We start from the raw sequence: 24,665 nt of genomic DNA, 5'->3' as shown, positions 1-24,665 counted from the left end.
GAGGAGACAGGCATTCTTCTCTCTACATTGGAAAGGTAGGGATTTGATGGATGGACTGCTAGGAGGATAAAGAATTGGTTGGCTGGTCGCAGCCAAAGGGTTGTGGTCAATGGTTCTATGTCTGGGTGGAGGCTGGTCACAAGTGGTGTCCCTCAGGGTTTGGTCTTGGGGCTGGTGCTCTTCAACATCTTTATCAATGACATAAACGACAGAATCGAGTGCACCCTCTGCAAGTTTGCAGATGGCACCAAGCTGGGAGGTGCAGTCAGTACAATAGAGGGAAGTGACACCATCCAGAGGGACCTGGACAGGCTGGAGAAGTGGGCCCCTGAGAACCTAATGAGGTTCAACAAGGCCAAGTGCAAGGGGTTGCACTTAGGCCGGGGCAATCCCAGGTATTTAGACTGGGAGAAGAACCCAAGAGCAGCCCTGCGGAGAAGGACTTGCAGCCTGGAAGGCCAGCTGTGCCCTGGGCTGCATTAAAAAAGGGGTGGCCAGCAGGGACAGGGAGGGGATTGTCCCCCTCTGCTCTTGTGAGACTCCACCTGGCATATTGCGTGCAGGCCTGGGGCCCCCAGCACAGGAAGGATGTGGGCCTCTTGGAACGGGTCCAGAGGAGGGCCACTAAGATGATCAGAGGGCTGCAGCACCTCTCCTGTATAGAAAGTCAGAGGGAACTGGGCTTGTTCAGCGTGGAGAAGAGAAGGCTCTGGGGAGACCTCATTGCGGCCTTCCAGTACTTGAAGGGAGCGTATGAACAGGGGGGGAATGCCTGTTTACATGTGTTGGTAGTGACAGGACAAGGGGAATGGTTTTAAAGTAAGACGGGAGATTTAGGTTAGAAATTAGGAGGATTTATTTCACTCAGAGGGTGGTGAGGCACTGGAACAGGTTGCCCAGAGAGGCATGCCCCATCCCTGGAGGCATTCAGGGCTAGTCTGGATGCAGCTCTGGGCAGCCTGCTCTGGTGGTTGGTAACCCTGCCCAGAGCAGGGGGGTTGAAACTAGATGATCTTTAAGGTCTTTTTCAACCCAGGCCCTTCTGTGATTCTAATACAGTGCCAGGTACCTCTCAGCCTAGTCCATGGCTCCTCAGTAGGCTCTTAGTCAGCTGCATGCAGGCACAAATGCTTTGCCTTCCTACTTGGTATCACTTAGAAGCATGTCATAACTATCTATACAGGGCACAATTCCCAGACTCTAATCTTCCTTCCTATTTGAAATCATTCCCAATTCTTTCTTTTTCTTGTGGTTGTAAGTAGCCTGTCTCGGAATGCTTTCCCCGGGCTATATTTGTCTTTTGTGATAAGAAGGCAATGTAAGAGTGGAAACTTTCTGCATGTCTTCCTTTTAGCAGTCTAAATGCGAAGGGGGATGTCGTGCACTGAAGCTCAGCCATAAATTTTCACGTACGATCATCTACAGTCTGATTTTCATCTACAGAGAAGCAGCAATAAAGTGAGCAAAAGAAGAACAACCGCATCCAGCTGGAGAGCACCGATAAGCAATTATTTTCTCACAACGCATCCTCAGCACAAGCTCAGTGTAATTGACCTGAACAACGAAGAGGTTTCTACGTATTCCCAATCCCCAAACTGTCGAGAGCTTCTTTAACAGTTGCAAACCTGCCGAGCCTATGATACAGGCTATCACCACATCTTAAAAGATCACTGGCCATTTCCTCATTTACTTGCATTTTTGGGACATGAAGGCTGAAGATACTGTCAGCTGAAGAATGGCTCATGCTAGAATTAGATTAAAACTCTGCCCTCACCAACTGCTTGGCAACACAGCTCACTACACTGATCACTGCCCCATGATTAAGAGAATACATCATAATGAGTAAGGAACAGTTGAGATTTAATCCTTGAGCATAATTTGCTTTCTAGCTAAATGGTGACATGCCTCATATAAGTCACTTGCATTGTCCTAGAGTAGGGAAGGGGAAGTGTTTTGTTCCTTTGTGTCATTTATAGAGCTGGGCGCTTGTCTCCATTTAGTTACTATGCTGTTCATTTACAAATGGGTTTAGATACACCATTAGAAAAGGCACCACTTGCTAATTATATGATTGAGGAGGTCTGACATTCTTAAATCATTCCATTAACACACCAGAAAACATTTCTCTGCATCTGTTTTTGTCTGGCTAGAGGTATGAATGTGAATGTTCACGTAGCTTTAAAAAAAATAAAATACAGCTTGACTGCAACAGTGCAATGCAGGATAAAATCATGACGAGTAAGCCAGGCAACTTCATACATTGAAACAGCTTTGGCCTGTGAACTATCCAACCACAAAATATGCTCACACACTCCATTTTAATCTCTTTTATGAGTATTAAACCAAATTTGTTGCAATCACATTATCTCTTTGAAAAAACAACCTTACAAGATCACACCGGACCCACCTGTTAATCCTGAAATCACTGTTGAGATTTACGTTGGATATACTTGCTTCTGAGGATATTCTCTCAGTCTCGATTTTATCTTTGTCATTCACAGCTAGTGTCAGACCACAGCATGCCACATGCACTGACTTATTTATAAGAACGTTTATTTCTTGGAAAATGGAAAATTTGCACATACCCAGATGCACGAGCTATGTTATGGGGAAGCTGCCTTCCCCTGTGTGAAGAAGCCCGGAGTCAGCAGCACAACGAACACACCTCAGTCACCTCAGTTTCTTCTGTTCTCTTAACCAACGACCATGCCTATATGAAGGCTTTGCTGTCTATTGTAAGCGACTGCTCTGAACTGGAATCATCTCATCCAGCCTGAAGAGCTCTTGAGGTCTGCGTGTCACTCCTGTGCTCTAAGACCCAGCTGCCCGACTTTCACAAAGGAACAGTACGCAACTCCTTCTCTTACCTGGTGGATAACTTCACATTTAGGGATCTGCTTAACCACAATTCTTTCTGAATAATGAAAATGGAGAATGCAGCTCTCCTCTCTCTTTCTCTGTTCCCCCTGGCTGTTTTAATTGATCAGACGAGTGTTCTTGGTTCTCCCTCCTCTGAAATTTTTTATTTTTATGCTGGGAAATAAGGGTTACAAAACAAACAAACAAAAACAACAAAAACAAACATTGTTACTTGAAAAACTAAGTTTCAAAGGATAACTTGCCAAAGCTATTTCATCCCATCAAGCAAATAGTTACCACAAGAGTTTGATCAAAGCTTAATTTTGGTGCCTTAGTAACAGTGGGTGCATTTTCCTTCTGTTCTTATCTACACTCTCTCTGCCTCGAGCTGTTTGCCAGCATCAACATCAAACCTCGGTACCCCTCTTGCAACAGCATCTACAACCGCTTAGGGGAAAGAGAGAGGGAAGAGAACAACGTCAGATAAAAGCAACTTGAAACTTTTGAGAGGGTTAGTGGGAAGATCTACATGAAGAATAACTCTTAGCATCTTTCTTCTCACTTCCCTATTGTTTAGAGAAGTCCCTGACCTCAAGGAAGTTGCCTGATTTCCATCGGTACTCAGCATATGCTGGGGATGGTCTCAGTTGCTTTCTCCCAGACTTTCTTTTAAGCGCCATATAAACAAAACTGCTATAGCTGTTTAAAAGTAATGAGTTCTACTGATGTCTGGAAGAGAAAAGGTGAGAAAAGATAAGAGGAGATCAAGCCAGAAAAATAGGCAGAAGGGGTTGGGAGAAGGAAGAGCTTTTAAAGATTTTTTTGAGAAAATGAAAAGGGGCTGAAATTCAATATGAATACTAAAACCTCAGCATCAACGGTAAAAACTTTCCATAATAAGCATCTCCAGGGATAAGGCATCCTTTGGAGTTTGACTTCAGGCCCCAGTCCAGCAAAGTACTTAAGCCTGTGAGTAGCATTATTGAACTCAACCTATGTCAATGGGATTGGATCACGCTTAAGTTTAAGCATGTACTTAAGTGCTTTGCTGGATCAGAGCCATGCTTGTCTGAGGCTGTGGTTACCTTATACATGGGAATTATCTATCAAACACAATTACCTTTCAAATGGGTATGGGATAGCCAGTGCTAATCATGCAGCAGGTTTTGTGATACTGGGTGAAGCAGCTGTCTGCAGTTCAGCCAACGTTTTTTCCATGTAGATACTCTGAATTGAACACCAGCTGCTTGTACTTAAGTATCCAAGAACGGCCAGGCTGCAAAATACTTGATAGAAATGAATTCCTTTAAACGTAATTCCAGTGGTTGTTACACCACGTTTAGTGCCTTCGTTAGACATCATCATCACCCAGTATAACAGCCCGGGGAACATTATCATTTTCAACTTTTTAAATTATTTATTTATTTATTTATTTTTTTAACCGTGATCTTCTGAAAGCTGAACATGCTTCCAATTTCAGACAGTTTCTTTCTAGAGAACAGAAATCTTATCAATTGCTTTACATGTGTCTGTCTCCCCTTCACCTTATGTGGAAAGATCAAAAATAACCCCAGTTACTTTATTTTAAATACACACGGGGCCCCTGGGTTCCACCAAAGAGCTGCATCCTCCAATACTGCAGGAATCAGAGATGTAGTAATAGAGGAGGAAGTATTCCGCAGCAGAGGCCCAAAGGAAAAAAAAAGTCCCCCGAGAACAGCAGTGAAAGAAAGTGGGCAGAAAAACAGTGGAGGACAATTCCAGTATCAGAATCAAACTCTCGTTCACATCGATACAGTTATCAGGGGGTGGAAGGTGTCCAAGAGTTTCACAGCAACAACCCTGACTGCTTCATCGATTCCAAGGCGACATAGAGTTAAAGCATGCAAAAAGCATGTATCAGCTGTTGTGTACAAAGTTCTTTTCAACCAGATATACACCTACTTTGACATGAAACTATGCTTAGTTTAAATGCACACAGCCTTTAGAAAAAACATAACCTCTTTGAAATGTACTTTGGCTTAGATGCCACGGCTATATGATAAATAATGGCTAAATTATAAGTTCTTAAACTGATAGAGCGCCAGTAATAAACAGATCAAAGATTTCCCAATGCTAGTGTCCATGAATACTAAACAATGGTATTTCCTATTCTGTAATGAGTGCCATGGTTCTGATCCATAAAGCTTGGTGGTTTTTTTGCCTGCCTACAGGCACGCACAGGCTCACAGAGCAGATGTGAAGTCACAAGTCTCTAGTGTAATTCATGCTCCAGTTCGGCAACTGTCAGGGTATGCTGAAGACAAGTCCGTGACTAACACAGCCAAGAAATTCCTGAGAGAATAAGAATGATTGTTAACTGTTCTGAGAAACTCTTCCTCTGGGTTATTATCCCATAGAGGGAGAGACAGTGGGTCTTAGCCATCTTAACCAAACAAACAGCTCTGAGAAACTAAACATATTCCCTCTGAGATTACAGAAAATAATAATAATAAAAAAACAACAACAAACAAAACACCAGCATCTTATGTTAAAAGCAGTTTGAAGCACACACGATACTGTCAGTGAAGCACTTGGACTTCTTCCTGCTTTATGCATCAGATCAGAGTTTCCATACTCCCAAAGGAAACGAAGCATCAGCTGAATAAAAGAGAAAGCCCCACTTACCCTACAATTATCTTTTCATAGCTGGTTTGACTGAACAGGAGCGAGGCATGGGCACATGCAGCAACTAGTACAGCCACCAGAAAACAATGCAGTGGCAACTCAAGTGGGCAGCTGTTTTAATGTTTTATGTCAGGGATCGCTGCTCGTAAAAGGCACCAAGAGGGAAGTTGCCTCAGATCTGGGTAGCGTTGTCCAACTCTTTGAGCTAGCTGACAAGTGAAAGGCGTGATTTAGTCCCAGGGCACTAAAAGGCAGCAATAAAGCAAACAGCTACCTGTGTCAGCCTCCTTTCTCTACCACCACCTCCTTCCACAGCCATCTTGACAGAGGGTAAACATGCAACGTAACAGTTTCTTACACATATATGAAGTAATTTCCTCAGCTGCCTCTCGTGCATTTTAAGCTGTATCCAAGCAAATAAAACTAAGAAGCAAGGCTACAACTCAACTGTTGGTACTCCCACAGATTTCTCAGCTCAGTCTTCTGTGCTCCTTTTCCCTCGGGATAAAAAAACCTGCCAGTAGAAGTATTTCTCATCTCTACCATCTAAGTTTTCCACGTTGTTTCCTACGTGCCAAGACAGTGATTAGCACTATCAGCCACTGGTTGCAGGCTGCAGTTTGTCAGTGGTGCGTTCCTGTGGCTCTGTTTGCTGGTACAGAGCATCGGAGCATCCCTGAAGAGAACTTGTGAGAGCATCCCTCTTCTGAATTGTCATGCCGTGCAGATGGTCGCAGAATGTAGGCAAGTGGGAGCCAGAGCAGGAGGAGGAGTACATCCTGCTTCAATTTCTCCTCTAGTGCTAAGCATGATGCATTTGGATTAGGCTTTTGGTTAGGATGTCTACAGCCCTGGGTGGATGCATCCAAAGATCTAACAAGGGAAATACAACGGAGCAGCTGCACTCGGCAGCATTACAGCCACCAAGTGACCAGATTGGCCCATAAAAACCCAGTAAAAGGTTACTGCAGCTCACACTACTGACAATCCCCTCCTGTGCAAAGCAAATTTGCTTTCGAATTCCCCACGGCTGGCATTTTGTTGCAAATGGGTCTGTTATGAAAAGATTGACTGAAATCTATATGCTTCAGCAGATGAACTATTATTAACAGTGTACAAACCTGCAAACAAAGAGGAAACGACTTCTTCCATTTGGCATATATGACTTTATTTCTAGATCAGTTGTGAGAGTTACAGCGTTAGCATGTTGAAAACTTGAACGTATGTACCCTGCCAGACAACATCATTGGCTTACTGGAACAATACTGCGAATAAAACAAAGGAAGTCAGCATAACTGTTTATGTCCATACAAATACAGACTTCTCAGGAATGCAACTGTTACTCTGTGTTACAGAAAGGAGGGTTTCCAAATGTTGAAATGGCAAGACTTCAGCCAGAATTTGATATGCTAAAGAACTTTAAACTTTAGCTCTCATTAGTCCAGATAAGGAAAATCTAAACACACAATGAAAAATGGTATACAAACTGGCAGATCTGAGGAAGGAAGGAAGACTGTTACATTTCCAGGGAGACACCTTGACAATATAAAGAAATGACTACATCTCCAACTGTAATCAGACTTAAAGTCAGGTTAATATAGATGTTATGGTCTGGAGGAAGTTACTTAAACAGAAAACAGTAACCAGCAGTGAAGTGTTACTCTTACTGGCTGCAAATTTATTTGTGTGTAGACTCAGTGAGAACAAAGTCCTTAAGTACAGACTGTGAATCAGACCAAAATTTTCCACCCTTGACTATATGAGGGATTAATTTTTACCACCAACACAATACTTGGTACCATAACTGACAACACACAATGATGTTACCTGGACTACTTGCTAGCTATTTACTTGGCTGGTAGAGAAAATTCTTTATACCACAGAAGCATCACCAAAATTACTCCTTATAATGCTTGTACTCCTGGTATAACTGGTATAGAAGCCCTTCTACAGGTAGGATTTTCATGATCAAAACAACTCACAATTGGGCAACAGAAACAGTCATTAAGAGAGCTACAAGGATATCAGCGAGAACAGAACTTACTCATATACGTCCCCACTTCCCCACGGAAAATCACTATGTACAGAGTAAAAATATAAGCTTTCTCACACCCAAACTGGCCTGTGAACGTGTCATCACAAATGTTGCATGTGGGAACAGACATCTGTGTTTCATCTTCATTTGTCATTTTGGTGTATATTTCTGGGAAAACTGGAAGATAATTTTCAAAATTTGTCTTCCCAAAATGGGGAAAAATAGATTGTGAGTTCTCACAGATACAGCTGTGCCTACTGGGTGTCCTTCTCAGTGGGCTTACAACAATTTCTTTGTGTATGTCTACGGAATGATTTGAAATTCCTCAAATTACTTGAAGAACATGAAGTCTCTAGTTCAATTTCCAGGTCTGACTGTTCACCTTTCTTTCAAATAAAAATGCATCTTATGTGGCTGTTGATATCCTATTAATTTTCAGAGCAGCAGGTGTCTGCAGGGGAAACACTTCATTTCTTAAGTGCAACCTTCCGTACTTTAAAAAAATGTCCTAAAAAAAGCAAAACAGATGTTGTTAGCTGTAGTGCAGTTTTTTGTCTTTCTGGCAAGCACAATTTTATTTAACTAGATCTCAGGTGGACAATCTTGATTTGTACTGTTAGTAACAATTGAGAAGACCACAAATACCACATGCAAATAAGATACCTTACCCTGGTTTTCTAGAGATCTATAACTCTACTTACAGCTATTAAAGTACAGAGAAAACATACATAGTAAATTGAGTTCGTAAAGCAAGGATAATTTTAGGACAAACCCTGAATTTAGTGACAAATCAGCATAGGTAAGCTTCAGTGACAACCAAAGAGTTGTGAACACTTGTTCAGAAGCACACTGTTGTACGATACAAAAGGAAACTTGTTCTTTGGACAAGCCTTAACGATGAAGTAATTATTTATTTATGAATTCACAAAGCCACAGCAGTGGTCCACAGATAAGAAAAAAATACTAGATTAATCCTAATTGCTTAGGCAGGGCCTATTCATTTTATAGTCGTGCAGATGATAAAGCAATCCTGTAGAGGACCTCCAAGGGATATTACTTTTTATTTTATTTTATTTTTTAATAGGACAGGCATGGCAAAAGCCCAAAGAACACTCCAGCATGCCAGGAACAAAAGCAGAGTGTGGCATGCAATCCATAGGCAGGCACATGCTGGAAAAACAATACAGCCTCAAAGTGGACAATCATGTTAACCCAGGGCTGGCTATTCACCATGAGGGAACACTGCAGTGCCTACAGCTGCAGGAGATACCCTTGTCTGTACACGGGTGCACTGCCTTCAAAAACCTTTTTGTGTGTGTTCGGACTGACTGTTGATGAGGGATTAGTAGGGCTAAATATACAAGATATAATAACAAAAAATAATAAGAACAGTTATTTGCTGACGCGTTAGCTTAAGCAATTTTACAGCAGTCTTCAGTCAGTGTTAGCCAGTAAAACTGCACTGGGTTACGGCAACTCATAATGGGTATTCTACACAGAACAAGATTCAGGGTTAACGGTAACTAGAAAACTTTTCCTGTACCATTTTACTTTGCAGTAAGGATATCTTGAAATCTTTTCTTTAACCAAACTAGAAAACATTGGTCTTGCTTTTGAAGCTTTATTCAAAGTAAGGCAAGTTGTATCAACTTGATACCTATATCAGGCTACGTCATGGTGTCTTGCTTCGTATCTTCAAAAATAAAGACTCCGTGAATGTCGCCAATTGCCAAGACAGACAAGTCACTCAGCCCTTTTGAAGATCTTACACTTAGGTTGATTTTGTCAAGGGTAGTAACTGCAATCTAATTTACCCTCCCCCCCCCGCCCAAAAAAAAAAAAAAAAAAAAAAAAGGAAATGAACAAAAACCCAGCAATCAAACAACAACAAAAATTTAAAAAATCCCATCACAGAATTTAATGTTTGGGTTTGATGAAGAATGCTTATGGGCATTTGTGTCTTCCTATTATGATTCATGGGATCATAGTAAACTATCCAGACTCAGGATAACCGATTTCTCCAATAAATAAATAATAATAATAAGTTTGAGATTCACCGTTTTAAGAACTCTGGGAACCACTGCTGTAATGCATGATAGCTACTTACGATTAACTAACTAGCAACCATGTGATGAAGAAGGTTATGTAGTCCATAGGAAAAATACTTAAGGCATTATCTGCCCAATAAAAAGCAAACTGTACAAACTGCTGTTACTGGCCTTTTGATCACCAGACAAAGAAAGCTTATGCACTTACATTTCATCATCGTATTCCTTTGGAGGTGACACTGCAATGACTAAGTCAATCCAATCCTGCAACAAAAAAGCACAAGCACGTGTGTGCTGCTAAATGTTCCTTTTAGAGGTGGTTAAAGGACCACTGTGGAATAGCAGATAGATAACCACAAAAGCAACCTGTTCCTGGAAAACCGCAAGGAACAGGCCTCTATAAAATATCTGCATAAGAACACAGCTTCAAGATTGAGCTGTTTGATTTCTATCCTGAAATTAAAGAAAAATCTACTGATCTTGGAATAAGCTTTTTAAAAACAACAACAAAAACCAGCCATTCTAAGTAGCATACTGTATTTGGCCGTCATAGTAATTAATGCAGTTCTTGCTGAGAAGACACTCACTCTAGCTGAAGGGCAGCATCATTTGTGCATTGAGAAATCAAAGATTAGAGAAGCGATTATCAAAGTTCCTATCATCTTCCAAGTCAGCGTCAGTATTAGAGATTCTACAGATAAATGTACTATGCACACTCAGACTGCAATGTGTTTAAATACAAATCCTGGCATGTGGCTAAATGCCATAAACTTTCAGAGTACATTACAGGCCTGATTTTCAGCGTTGCTGTATACCATCACCTTCTGCAGATTTCAGCTCACTTGGGTGGCGTGACACACCCGTACTTCTGGCGTGTCCAGCCTTGTTTCTATTCATGCGACAATGTCATGAAAGACAAGAGAACATCACAAAAGTTATAGATAGGATGAAAAAGTATTCCTGTGTACTTACCCCACCCATGTTCCAAGCTTTTGCTAGAGTTGCTTGTGCTTCTGCCAGCCTGCTGTCAATTAATATCTTGCCGTTTACAGCCAGTATTTCATCTCCTTTCACTATGCCTCCTGGTGACAGACCAACACAGTGTACATAACCAGAGTAGGTTCTGTGACAGACCTCTCTGACACAGTGCTGAGTATAATGAAAAGCATCTTAACTAGATGTGAAGGCTTACACGGAAATTTGACATAGACAGGAAGGTTTGCTACAAGCAAAAGCAAAAGGAATTTTTAGGTAGGCATGGATGAGTCACGCTCATCTTCTCTTATTGATTATGAGCTGTAAGAATCTAGTTCAGTAAGATTTTCTGTAGCAGCAGTTTGCCAGTCCGTGTAATCCACCTGTATTCCTCAGAAACTGTGGTTAATTGTAGGCTGTTACCACTATGAACACGGCAGCCTTACCTAAATACCTGAATGTCTAAGTGGCATTTGTCAAGGGTTTGCAGGACTGTCATTCCTTTTCAAAAGCACGTGTAATGTTCAGTTCTCAGAACTGGTTTTGATTTGCTAATCTGGAATGAAGGACAATCAGGTAACTGGAACTGGATGTGGGGAGGGGACAACCATATGATAAGGGGACAGCCCACAACAGTCACAAGTCAAAGAGAAACCGAGCACTTGGAATAAGAAATTGTGGCTAAGATGTTTTCACAGCAAGGATGACTTCAACTTAGCTGTGGTTGGGACAAGGTCAAAGAAGACAACCTAAGGAGATACTGTCCTGTCCATCTACCTGGTCATCACCAGGGTTCTCAAGGCAAGGATGAGCGACTGGCTCCCAGGAGCAAAGCCTGGATGTGCTGGCATATTCTCGTGGCTTCTGGAGCTAAGCTGGAAGCCAGAATGCTTTGGCCTTTAGTTAGACTCTGTGAGTAAAGCCAGATGTTTTACGAACCAAATTACTGTTGAAAGTAGCATTAAGAACAAATCTAAGCAATAGCTTATGTTCTAGTAACTGCTTTGCACATGGAAGTTCACCAAATGTAATTGTTTTAGAAGTGAGAAATAATGGAGACCAGATTTAGGTTTCCTGAATTAACAAAATCAGCATTTTTTGATATCTGACTGAAAAAGGGGGAGTCCTTAATAAGCGAACAGCGCTACATTTTTTGGGTCCCATTACTGAAACTTTGGCTATGATGAAGATACAGCAGGGTTGACTATTTCTTCTTAAACATTATTAATAATTATGTAAATTTTGTAAGTTTAAGCAGCACTCTTCAAACCTTGAGCCTCTCTTTGAGCTGCCCTTAGAGCTGAGACTGAACTTGGCTGCCTCGGGCACTAACTGTGCTTCTCAGTACCAGCAACAACAGCAAAGTCAGCCAAGAACTCAGCCAGGGGAAGATGCCATTTTGCAGCAGCATTCACGTTCCCCGTTGTTACTCACCATGCTTGTCTGCAGCACCGCCCTCATAGATGGCAGAGACTACTATCTTTCCAACCGGAGAATCAATTCCTCCCTCAACTGCAAGGTCTAATGATCCTTCCTGTTAACCAAGAGTTTCAGTTCAGAAAAGGCTGGTGATTCTTGCCATCAACAGGAACTTAATCTTTCATTCTTCCCAGTAGAGGTATCCACACCTGAGATGATTACATCAGCCCTTTAAATATAAATAGATAAACAGTACTTACCTTTTTGATGCGTAATAGCCGTACGTCTTTTCCCGTAATCTGCTCTGGGGTAAACTACGAAAAGATATCATGGTTATTCATTTCCATCTTGGAAACATAAAACAATTAACCTCATCTATGTAGACTGCAGGTGAAAAGAGACCTTTCCTTCCTCTAAAATAGTGTTAGAGGAAGAGCTGAGCAGCAGCTCATCCTTTCATGTAAGGAAGCTCCCTTTCAACAGGGCTTGACAAATGGTCAAGTCCCAGCAAAACAAGAAGCAAGAATGTAAACCCCTCCCAGCCCTCAAAATCAAGAACGTGTTCCTTCTTCCTAGTGTATTTTATATTAAACCGAGACGTATCTTAATTCTCTCCTTACCATTGAATGCGGATCAAAGTCTTCCAAATACTTCTGGAAGCCCTGAGAATAAAACAATACTCAGATGTAGCAGCATTAGGCTCATGCACATGCTTAACATAAAAGCTGTTTTAGTTATTAGTGAGAAAACATAACTCTGTAAGCTAGGAAAGAAGACTATAAAGGGAGAAAAACACAGCAAGGTAGCAGAGAGTCCATCCTGACAGTCAGAAGACACTAAGTCCTTACAATAAATCAGCAGTTTGAACTGGCCAAACCATTTTGAGGAACGGCTTATTACTCTACCAGTTCAGCAGTTCCTCTCCACACCTGGCAGAAAGGGACAAATCTACCACAGGCGGGGATGTTCTGCCATGCCCTTCTGAGCAACCTTTCCTGGGACTACCACCATGTGCTGGGTACTGTTAACACGGACAGAAGTGACAGGCTCTGAGTGGCATGTCACCAACACTGCTCCATGGTGCCTAGGCTGTAGGACCAGACTCTTTAGAAACCCTTTTCGCCTTCTGCCTGTGGAGTTTCAGGGAGCTGACTCCATACCATAAGCAAAGGACAAAAAATGATTTTGTTTTCATGTGGTTCTGTTGGGAACTGAGAGTCCGCATCTTATTTAGCATTTAAATAAGGTTTGCTTGCATTGCATTTGTTAGCTGCTAGCTTTGAGGTACTAAATAAATGGGAATTTCATCACAGACTTCGGTAAGGGTAGAATTTCATCTTGGGGGAGAAAAACAATCGGTCATGCATTTAGGAAGTATATCAATGTTATGAGCACTGTCACTACAACTGCAAGAGAAACATTTTACAATGAGGAATATCCTAAACAACTAATAGCTTGAATACATGAATTTGGATTGATCTCTGGAACAACGGCTGAAGTAGACATAAATGGTCTCAGAGCAAACAACATAGAGAAAAGATCTCTAATCTCAGCCAAGTCACTAATTCATTATGTAATCTAAAGCAAGTCATTGAACTCTTTGTCCCAGGTCACCCTCATGAAAAACAGATGTTGCCCTTGAAGAATTTTTTCCTGGGAAAACCATTTTTTAAACAGGAAAAAAACAAAAACCCCACAACTAAAAAAACCTGCAAAGAAATGATATGATCTGAATCCAGTAAGTGTATAAATACAGCCATAATAAAATGAACACATCCTCTGAATGGCAGCAGATCTTCCCAGAAAGGAGCATCAGAAATTCACAGAGTAGAGAGCGTGCACCAAGCCCGGCAGCTAACGAACCAAGCAACACGGAGTGGAAAGCACGGGGCTAATCCGACCTTCCACTGCTCAGCACATCTCAGGGAAACAGTACAGAACATTCTTGATTTACGATAACGTTCATAGGACTGCACATTAGTTGAATAGGGAACATTAAAACATTTGGCTGCAGTGGAACAACTATCTGTCCGGACTTCTAGATGGAAGCTGAAGCTAATACTTCGGGGTGGGAAACAAAACAAAAAGAAAATAAAACACCTAACCCAATGGCACAGCCTACTGAAGTTTCTAGCATCAACAGCCAGTAACAAATGTGACGTGACCAAAATAAACCGAAAAGAAGAATTAAAAGATACCAATATTCAGTTTAAATGGAACAGTCTCCAAGTTTGATTTGCTCTCAGAGTCAAATCCCATTTTCCTTTCTGACGCAAGCCTCCAGCTTACGCAGTCTGAAGTGCTTGAATCCTCAGCGGTGGATCTGTTCATGGAAACCCACCTTCTCAGATGGAGCCCCGCACACTTGAAGGATCCTACTGAAGTAAGACAGCATACATCTGTTTGTCTGGGGGAGTTTTTCTGTGGACTAATGGAAGTTTTAAATATTTGGCATTTTGCCAACATTCAACTTGACCACATCTACAACACAGGCCTAATCCATTATTTTCAGTGGGATACATTATGGTTAACCTTGAAGTTGTCAAAAATCATCTTATATTTTCCTTCTTACGTCTAGAAAAGATGCCTACAAAATGAATTTATTATTTGACCAATGTTAAATATCAAGAAAAACTCAAACTAAACGGCAAGAGAAGTAAAAAATCATTGCTAATCTTCATGTTTTACCACTGTGAGCTCAGAGTTGTCCCCCAACATTTTCACGTTAACATGACAACACATCTAGGTTAGCTTGCTTTCACGCAGGAACTGGCACATTTAACAGCAACAGAGAAATCAGGCACACCGCTCACTTCAAGGGACGATCTCTTAAACCACAGAGCAGTCAGCCAAAGAGGGAGAGATGAAAGCACACCACTACGTCTGATTAAAACCCTAGGAATATTGAAAAAATTGCCCAGTCTCAGATCAGTTATCAGTATACAGCGACCTTAAATATTGAACTAACCACATAAGATGGTTCAGTCTGCAGGACTTACTATCCTCTCATTATCCATCCACCTAGGCTAGCAGGCGCCACATGCACACACTGAAAGTTTACCAAGACTAGCAGTTTTCATGCACTAGGGCTGTTTTATATCCTCTGCTTCAGAAACTCAGCAACAGGATTAGGAAGAAAACCTACACTCAGCGAAAACACAAGTACCACACAAAACAGGGAAAATATTATTTTACTTGTTTTTTGTTTGATCTAAATGATGAATTGTAAACCACCATCCTTTTAAACATCTCTTGTGGCTGCAAAAGAAAGAAAATTGCCAAACCAAATATTAAGTTCTTGTTGTAAATAAGTAACATCTAATCATAAATAATCTCACTGCTTTTCTTTTCTCGTTTCAGGACTAAATCACACTTGCATATTTTAGTACTTGTTCCCTACACCATTTCAAAATGAGAGAACACACACAGTGAAATGACAACAAATACAAAGAGGAAAGAATTCTAGAACAACTACATAAGTAATCCACATTTCCGTACCACAAGATTTCTTAAAGATAATTTCCATGATTAATTGTATCCCTAATTTCTAGAGAATTGTGCTGTGATTTCCGCTGTGTGATTCTGAAAAATTGAAAAAATATTGACAAAATGCTAGACCAATGATTTCCAAACTATCAAAACCTCATGATATATGTACCTTATAACATTTTTTTCTGCTGCTATTAGATTTCCTATACTGAAGGGTGAAATATAATACACTAAATTCCTTATGAAGTTGATGAGCCAAAAAATTATGTGTATTTGGGTTTATTCTGAAACAAGCAATTACTTAAATATCAATTACTAAAACAGGTTAATTCTACTAAAAGCTATCCAGTGAATTAATAAATTCACTATGTTTGGCTTACTTCAATTTCTTTCAATTTGGATAGCTACAAAAAAATTCAGAATATCAATAATTGCTGCAACTTATTTTATTGTATTGGGCTTTAGTAATTTTAATCCCATATCGAGTCTTTTTTTTTTTTAGTTCATTAATAAAATGGTTGTATTATAGTTTGGAATCACTTGAAATACAGAACCTCATGTTACAAAGATTGTTAAAAATAAAATAAGCTAGAAAACCAAAAAGAAACAAAGCAGAGAGCACTCTGGCCTCCTCTCAAAACACTGCATTGAACCTAATAACTTATTTGAGTCTTCTGATACAAGAATGTCTTACAGACTGAACTATGGCGTTTACATTTCCAACCTCAACTCGCTTTAAAACAAATGACTATCCATCATTTTCATTCATGATTCTATCAGCGGCATGTATCCATAACCATTACTTGGAGAAACATGCATACTCATGAATTAATAACAAATTTGTGGTCTGCGTGTACTTAAAAGCTGTGCTAGGAATCAAGTTTTTAGCTTGAAGGATGTTTGTGCAAGTCTGGCAAGATCTCCAACAACACTGTTCAGCCCCTCTCCACCCACTCAGAAAAAAAATATTTCCTTTTCAACGCAGATGGTATAACTATTGGCAATAACTGAAATTTCTGATCATCACATTCTACTGCATAGTATTTAAGAATCTGTCTCATGTTCCTTGACTGCAGTCCTGCATAATCAAGCTTCGTATCTTGCAAGAAAAGTTTAAATATTCATTGTTCCTTTCAGAAATGCTGTACCCAACCACAAAGGAGGAGAGGAGGGAAATTTTGGCAGCGGCAGTTGCATCAAAGCCTTCTAATTCACACAGCAGGACATTTGCGATAGTTGGGAGAGCAGAGACCAGTATTCGTGTTGGTTTTGCCTCTCTGAAAACCCCATCACTAAATCATAGGGATCCTCTCCTGTTCTCTGAACCAAGACTTAGTTAGCTTTGCCATGAGAGCGTTCCAAGTCACTCCAAGTACTGCGAAGCCACACAGTTTACTGATTTTGACCCAGAGGAGCTCTGTGCATTCAAGGCCACACAAGGGTTAATTCTCACCCATTATTTCCCTATTTATAAGTGAGAATAATTTCATTTTAATTAATTGTTAGAAGACCTCGGAATCCTGGCCTGAATTAAGTTAATATAAAGACTTAAGTAACAACAGAGACTTCAATGCTTCTGTTTGGCCTGACTACCTTTCAGACAACAGGATTTTTTTTTAACCTGTTCTTGTATTTTTATTTTTATGCATATTTTATAGTAAAGAGGATTCACGTAAGACAACTTCAATGAAAGTCTTACTCCACATACTACTGTGGCTTCCTCTGCAGCCAGAATGAATAACCTTTACAGCATTAAGTCATAAATGGAGGTAAGAGGTAACCGGTCTGCAAAAAACAATTGATAGGCTCATGTTTCTCTCGATCCTATCAGAATATTCCTCCCAGTGAAATCTGTAATCTTCCAGCTAACATAAGTCAGATGAGGAACCAGGATGACCAAGATGATTGATATCTGAAACGTTTTAGCAGTCTTGTGGTTTGGAAAATGTGCATGCATAACACATCAAAAGAAATTCCCCTGTGGAGATGAATCTTATCGCTAGTTTTTCAAACTAATTGTAAGCAGTGACAATAAACAAAAACAATTTCAATTTGTACCAAGACTACCTGATAACAAACACAAACATCTCACCAATTTTTTCCATACTATTCAATATCTGCGTATCAGATATTTATTTTCCAAAGTTTGGTTGTATTAACTGTAGACTATGATTTTTATTCTTTTTATTCCTCCTCTTAGAAATTCCAAATTGCAGAGATAATGAATTACTCATTACAATCAAAATGAGAGTTCCATGCACACAACTGAAGGAAATAACTAGATAGATCCTGAAGTTTTTTCAGCTCCTGTACCTACCTTCTCTCGAGCAACTTAAAGAACCTGCTTTCATTTATCTTTTCAATCCATTTATAATAGAGAAGTTTCAAGATAAATATGTCTGTGGGAAAACCAATAACTAGGTATTGGCTGAATCTTTTCGAACTCTATTTGTGAAAGTAGACGAACAAGTATGTAAATAAACAAAAAAAATCCATCACACTTTAATGGAATACAGCTAGGAATATTGTGCCCACCGTTTATTGTCAGATATAGCACAAGCCTTTAATTAAATAAATGAAATGCAAATGTGATGTTTTCCACCACACAGAAAGCTCATGATACAACATACTGCCTTACTTTTATAACCATATATGCATGTACATGTCTACGTACATACATATAACTGACACACAACCGTAATTGTAACAGAGTAAGTCAGGTTTACGCTTAAGAGTAATGTTATAACCAATGGACCAATTATTAATGATCTTAGCTGAATTTTCAGGCTGTCATTTGGGAGTTACCACCTGCCAGAGCAGTATTTCCTTCTCTTCAGGAAGCCACAGCTCACCTTCCCTCATAAAAAAAATACTGAAAAAGCTATATGGTTGGTCCAAGAATATTTAGCCTAAGAGTTTCTTCTTCACTTACATTTGAAACAGATATGGAAAAAAAAGAAGACAAAGAATCTGACTGTAAGTCAACTTTGCAGTAACACTACACGATGAGTTTCTTGATATAACTTATATTACAAGTTTATTGATACTGATATAATGACTTAAGTTTTCTCTCTGGAAAGAAAAGAATGAGATCCACAGATACATTTCAAGTACATTCATGACTATTTACAAAGGAAAAATTCAACATCATAAACTTTGTACTATTTCATTTCTGACAAGTAAATCCATGATTTCTGAAAATGCAAACCAGCTCACAAATGAAAAAATAAAGTGTGCACTCTCCTATGGAGAGTAAGGCTCTACACTGCTCTAGAATTATGCACCCCAGAACAAAGACTGTCACTTAGATTGACTTTCATATCATGAAAAGAATGAAAGACACCCATTTGTACTTACCATTAGTGATCACTTGAAAATCTAAATGAATGTCAGCTGGTAGAAAATGAGACAAGCACTGCTTCTTTGAGAAGTCAACAACAGCAAATCCCACAGTACCGCAGCATTCAGAAAAACAAAAGCACACACCAAAAGGCTTACCAGGACTAAAACGCTTACCAGGGCCTCAGATTTGATTGTTGGCCTGACCAAAAAGTTTGGGTCAGGATGCAGCATGACTGGTTTAGAGACTAGTGGTACCCCTGGATGTCGTTGGGTAGGTGGACTTGGAGCAAGTTGCTATAGGGGTTAATTTAAGAAAATTACAATTCACATCTTAGTTTGTGCAATACCAACATTTCACCAAGATACTCGATATAAATAATTTATGGTAATGAATTTAATGGTACTAAAACAACAGAAGACAGAAATATTTTAACTAAGAGACTTACAAAGTTAGCAAATGAAAACAAAATTTCTCTTGCATCCAAACAGTAGCTTTTTTCCTTAAACTCTGGCTTCACCAGCAAGATTATGGAAAATTCTCATCCCTGCTTTTGGCATTTATCCCATAAAGGCAATGAACTAAACAAGAAACTGCAGAAAAATGCTAAAACTGAGAGTAAGAAGAGAGTGAACCTGCAATGAAATTGTAACCGGTGTCTAAATGGATTTATTTAATGTGAAATTCACCAGGACTGTGGTGATCAGCTTTCCACGTATGTAACTTCAAGATGCCTTGGTTGGAGTTAAGAACAAGGGCTAGCTATGCTAATTACTTCCCCTTGACTCTGCAAAGTAAAGATATCCAGAGCCACTTGAGATCTCGCCATGCATCACGTACTAGCCATGAGTCTGATTCCATACTTCTTACTCAGTCAAAACTCCCACTGACGTCAAGCATAGTTGCATTCAAGTAGAGTTCAAAACGGAACCCTGTGGGTTTAGTTTCTGACTTAACCCCAGCAACTCTCAACACACTCCTGTCAACGTTTCTCATAGGAAATGCGATCTGTTCCAGATATCATTCATATAGTACAAGCTGTATCTGCTGCAAGTATTTGAATTGCTTCCAGTAAATTGGTTAAGCCATTTTTTAAACAGGGGAATGCGTGGGGTTGGGTTTTTTGCTGTTGTTTTGTTTGCGTGTGTGTGTTTTGTTTGTTTCAACAAACTGAAGAAAAAAAGTTTTGGAAGCAGGTCTTTGGAAGTCCCTGGGGACATCCCTCAATTAACGTTGTTCTCCCGCGCAAAATGCATCGTTAAACTTTCTGATCTCAGAAGAACAAGAAGGTTCACAGACATCGACTTCGTTCACATCACACTGGAACTGGATGCTCTCTCCTGCAGTTGCACAATTTAGAGAGAGACTTCTCGAGTGCCTCAGAATGAGGACAACTGACATCTGGCAATCCGGAATCAAAGTCCCTGCAAAGAGTTATCAAGCAAATGATTCTTCTTCTCAGAAAAAAAGCCTGCTTTGTAGCACCTAGAATAAAGGTCAGTCTAGCTCCCTTTGTATGTCTTGACAGGAAAAGGCTACAATTTTACATTCTGAAACATACAGACGTAGCATGCAACGCGCAAACTTTGACTGCATATGGCCAAAAGGTTGAAATACAAAGTCTTCAGACCATTATGAGTTGCTTCCCCTACCTGGTATTAGGTATCTTGTGAAACAGCAGTGGATCCACTTATATGAATGCAAGTACTGAATTTGAAATAAATCAGCCATGCAGAGTGAGAACCTTGACATTTCCTTAACATTAGCATTACATGGGAAGCTCGTAAAACTACAATCATAATTAACAGTACGTGACATACCAGCGGACTGCTTGACACAGGAGATGCTTTTCCGACATGGGAGGTGTTTCTTACAACCTAAACAGTAGCAGACTTAGTACTGGATTCAGATACAATATATAGCTGCCAATAATTTTGAGAAACAGATCAGTTTACACCAGATATTTTAATAGCTAGCTGCCGAGAACATACTTGACAAGAAATTTCATTCCTTTTGTCAGGTATCTGTTAAGAGTTGAATTTGAAATAAAATGATCTAGAGGGGAAAAAAAAAGTTAGCACCATAAAGATTTACAATTTTGAGTAATATTAGGAAAGTCTCTTTGTGGGACGACAAGTCTTAAGTGTTCACTTTGGCAGGCATAAATACAAGCTCTTTTATTGCTGAAGTCAAACAAACTGTTTCTGTGCTGTTAATAACTGACTTTTAAAAAGCAGCAGGTAGAAATTGTCCACCTTCTGATTTTACTACTACATCTGATACTTGCTTATAAACAACGCAGCTCTGGCTCAGTATTAATACTTTATTAAAAACTTAGTTCTTTCCTCATATACACGGCTAGGTATATTTAGTGAAAACTAGCTCATCATTATTGAAGGCTAATATTTTTATTTATTTAGTTATTTTAATTATTCTCCAATCATTTACCTTTAAAACAGCTGGCAATGAAATCTACGAGAAGCATATATGGGAACACATGGGCTTCAGGTCAGATCCAGTATGGCAGTTCCTGTATTACTTCTACAAATCTCAGCATTTCCTGTTAGCATTAGGAGAACATTTCTCCTCTGAATACTAGCGTTTTGTACACTTCTGTGTGGTATCACAGACATTCATTTTTATTTTTAAAATCACTAGGAAAACCTGTTATCTTTAAGAGCATCTGACATCTCCATTTCAATGGAGCTAGCATATCCTTGGCACTTCAGACACGTAAACCACATAAGATGAAGCACTATCAGAGGTCTACTTAGGTTTATAAGGAAAGATACATAGTTCATGTCAAGGCAATTATTCACAAAAATAATCAAATAATCTGCCAGTTTCCCCTAAAAAGTGAATAATTTCCCACCTTTCCCACCACAAACAAAATCTTGCAAAAGCCAAGGCTAGTATTTCCAAGTAAACATGCATTTTTTGTTTTTTTTTAAATCCAATCCAGTCAATCAACCCATGCAGAAAAACATGCAGGACAGAAATTGCCATACGCAGCTCTCTTCTGCTGTTTGAGAGAAACATAAGAATCTTTTGCTACACAAACTGGAGTATACGAATCCCACTCCAGTGCTCAGCAAAGGGAAGTATGAAGCAGCATCTGCCATTTCTCTCCTAAAACAAGATCTGGCACCAGATTTCTTATATTTGATTCTCTTTTGGACTGAGACTGTAATACAGAGAAAGGTGTTTTTTCACGGAAATCCGAAACTCTTGTGTCCATAAAAACTCAGCAAACCTGAACTGCAGAAAGATTAGTAACACTAGTTCATTTAAAAGCATTTTACCGATATATTGTGTTGAGGTTTTAAAAGTTTGTGCTTGCGATTTCAACCTAATTTCCTTGGTCCAATCTGTTCACCTAACAAAGCTATTTGAAAATATTTAAAACACTTTCACAATAGTGATTTTTCACCACAAAGATAATATTCTCATATTTAAGTATGAGTCAGATTTGCTGCATGCCATTGCTTTTTTATTTTGGGTAGAATGGGACATGCAAGTCTTTTTAACCAATACATTCTGCCAAATATACTTGCATGTGGTGGGGTTGCAACGCATGCAGGGAGGATAGCGCAAACCCCGCAAACCCCTCCGGACTTGAATTATAAGTATTAACAAAACTGCCTCTGAAGTGCATTCAGTCAGTAGGAAATAAGGAAACCTCCCTGCATATGGCAGATGGGCAGATCCAATTGACCAAGTGAGAGATGGAGCAGGGATGGGAGGCCAGGCAGGGGAAGGGTTGAGGCACATGCATCCGAACAGATAGCGAGGTCACCTGGGAAGCTGGTGGCACTGCCAGCGCCGGACCTCTCGAAAGTGGAACACTGGATGTGGGAAGTGGATGACCTGGTGATACTGGAGTAACAGCAGGTAGGGGTGGAGGTGGTGCCACTTGTTTGTCCACTTCATCTAAGTTTATGTCATCAAGATCTGTGGTATGAAGCTGCAGGCCACCGGCAAACCGCCGCATTGATGTGGCAGAGGGAGATGCTGAAGGACGTCCACTTGCCAACTGCTCTCAAGAGAACAGAAACCTGCCTTAACAGTTCATCTGCCTGCAATAGCTCTGAAGAAATTAATGGCAAATCCCAGAACAGAACTCAACCTAATTGCTCCTGCAGCAAAAGCTCTTGCCTTCTCACCACTTAAAAGCTTTCCTATGAAAGGAGAGGAAAGGGGATCAGTCTGCAATAAGCATAACCAGATCTTAAGAGGAGAGAGGGAACTCAATCTAAGCAGTTATCAAATACAGTTTGGGGTGCTATGGAGTTCAGATTGTCAGGAGGGTCTGAACCTTCTAATTTCTGTTAACACCGGACTCACAGTGAGGCTAGCAAACTCCAAAGTTTGAACAGAACAAGTAGCTCACCCCCAAAAAAGTTAGGAGAAAGTGCCTGCAGGGCTAAGGAAGGGTAGTACATATTAGAGCTGTATGTATTAGAGATGCTAACATTTGTTGTACGTCTTAGAGTTGCTAACATTTTCTTTAGACGCTAATCAGTGATCAGAGTTTGGTATTTAGGAAAATCCAATTGACAGTCTCTCATTTGCTATTGTGTAGGCTCAGCTTGGGAAATATTAAAGATGAGCTGTTCGACAGACACATGTATCTTAATCTCATCTGACAATACTTCCCCCAGGTGGATCTCTCTGCTGACGTTGAGATCTCATCTGTCATACTCACCCCTTGGTATTAAAAAGCATACACACTTCTTTGGCAGAGTTCAACAGATCTGGAGTGCTGTTGTACCCAAGATGCAGATCAGGCCCAAAGGTAGTCCAATTGCATTTACCCCTCAGAAGCATTCCATTTTTATGTTTTACTTCATGTTTAACTGCTTGGATAGTTTTGTAGGAGAATTGTAATTGAAAAATATGTAATATAAAGAATTGACGGAGCAAATACAGAGTTTGTCTCAAATCAAGGTAGAGCTCTGAACAATGACTTTAATCTACAGTATTATCTCTTCCTTCTCAAAAAGGACAAAGATCTGGTAGAACCCAGGAAGAAAAAGTTAAGCAGTGAGAAAAAAATCACCATTAACATTTCACTGTCCTGGTGACCTGCCCTGAAGAACCAAATGGATCGAAGCCTAAGGCCAGGAACAGCACAGGACCATCTGCTTTTTCAGGGCTGCTCCATATTGACCTGAAGGAAATTTGTCAAAGAGTGTTTCCAAAGAGTCCCCTTAGTGGTTACAATTGCTTTGGGGTCCTCAGGGAATTCAGCAGATTGCAGTGTTCCTCTTGGAAGCAACTGTGACTGGAAGAAAGCCAATGCAGCAGGACAGTGGGAAAGCCTCTCTCCACACGTAGAGTCATGTGGCTCTAAAGCACAATCACTATATGCCACTTCCTTCATTTGAGGGGACACAAAATAAAACAAAACAAACAAACAAACAAACACCCACACCCCTATTCTTTGGGAGTTTTTTTTGTTTGTTTTTTTCCTTTCTCCCCTTATCACTCTCTTAACCTGTCCCTTTATGAGTTATGATTGCATGAAATACAAGCAGGCATTCAAGAACTCATCATCAGTAATGTTCTTATTTGCATATAGCACTGAAAAAACACAGCTGGGAATTCTAGGTTGTTTGGTGGCACGTCCCACCAAGCCCAAACAGTGCTCACAAACTGATGAAGTTGTTAATTTTGTGGTGACACCATACTCAAATGGACAAACTAAAAACACTAGTGACCTTTATTAGTGACCTTTATCAAATAACATAATTCCTGTAAACTATGGGAACACCAATTGCTGACAGGTTTTTTTGTTTGGTTGGTCGTGTTTTTTTGTTGGTTTGTTTTTGTT

The 24,665-nt window shown here is 40.0% G+C and overlaps 1 protein-coding gene and 1 long non-coding RNA gene across 3 annotated transcripts in view; one reads left to right on the top strand and one right to left on the bottom strand.

Moving 5' to 3' along the window:
- The first annotated feature begins 1,254 nt into the window (after positions 1 to 1,254).
- Positions 1,255 to 15,165, top strand: LOC118168154. The gene is made up of 3 exons (XR_004751393.1): positions 1,255 to 1,265; positions 12,802 to 12,805; positions 14,980 to 15,165. It is a non-coding gene; the product is annotated as an uncharacterized LOC118168154 (long non-coding RNA).
- Positions 6,673 to 24,665, bottom strand: part of USH1C (USH1 protein network component harmonin) — a 43,678-nt gene continuing 25,685 nt past the window's right edge. The window contains exons 18-27 of one of the 2 annotated variants that reach the window (XM_035328326.1): positions 22,629 to 22,865; positions 20,653 to 20,709; positions 19,009 to 19,128; positions 15,199 to 15,261; positions 12,624 to 12,665; positions 12,264 to 12,317; positions 12,019 to 12,118; positions 10,582 to 10,691; positions 9,818 to 9,873; positions 8,798 to 8,912 (exon numbers count right to left, since the gene is read on the bottom strand). In XM_035328326.1, coding sequence (XP_035184217.1) covers positions 8,813 to 8,912; positions 9,818 to 9,873; positions 10,582 to 10,691; positions 12,019 to 12,118; positions 12,264 to 12,317; positions 12,624 to 12,665; positions 15,199 to 15,261; positions 19,009 to 19,128; positions 20,653 to 20,709; positions 22,629 to 22,865 — 939 coding nt within the window. In that variant the 3' untranslated portion in view covers positions 8,798 to 8,812. Of the gene's footprint in view, positions 8,070 to 8,797; positions 8,913 to 9,817; positions 9,874 to 10,581; positions 10,692 to 12,018; positions 12,119 to 12,263; positions 12,318 to 12,623; positions 12,666 to 15,198; positions 15,262 to 19,008; positions 19,129 to 20,652; positions 20,710 to 22,628; positions 22,866 to 24,665 lie in introns of those variants that run through there. The other variant, XM_035328325.1, reaches the window with a different exon arrangement.

The sequence above is a fragment of the Oxyura jamaicensis genome, chromosome 5 (genome assembly GCF_011077185.1).
Source record: "Oxyura jamaicensis isolate SHBP4307 breed ruddy duck chromosome 5, BPBGC_Ojam_1.0, whole genome shotgun sequence".
NCBI lineage: Eukaryota > Metazoa > Chordata > Aves > Anseriformes > Anatidae > Oxyura > Oxyura jamaicensis.
This window is presented reverse-complemented; position numbering and strand designations above follow the sequence as displayed.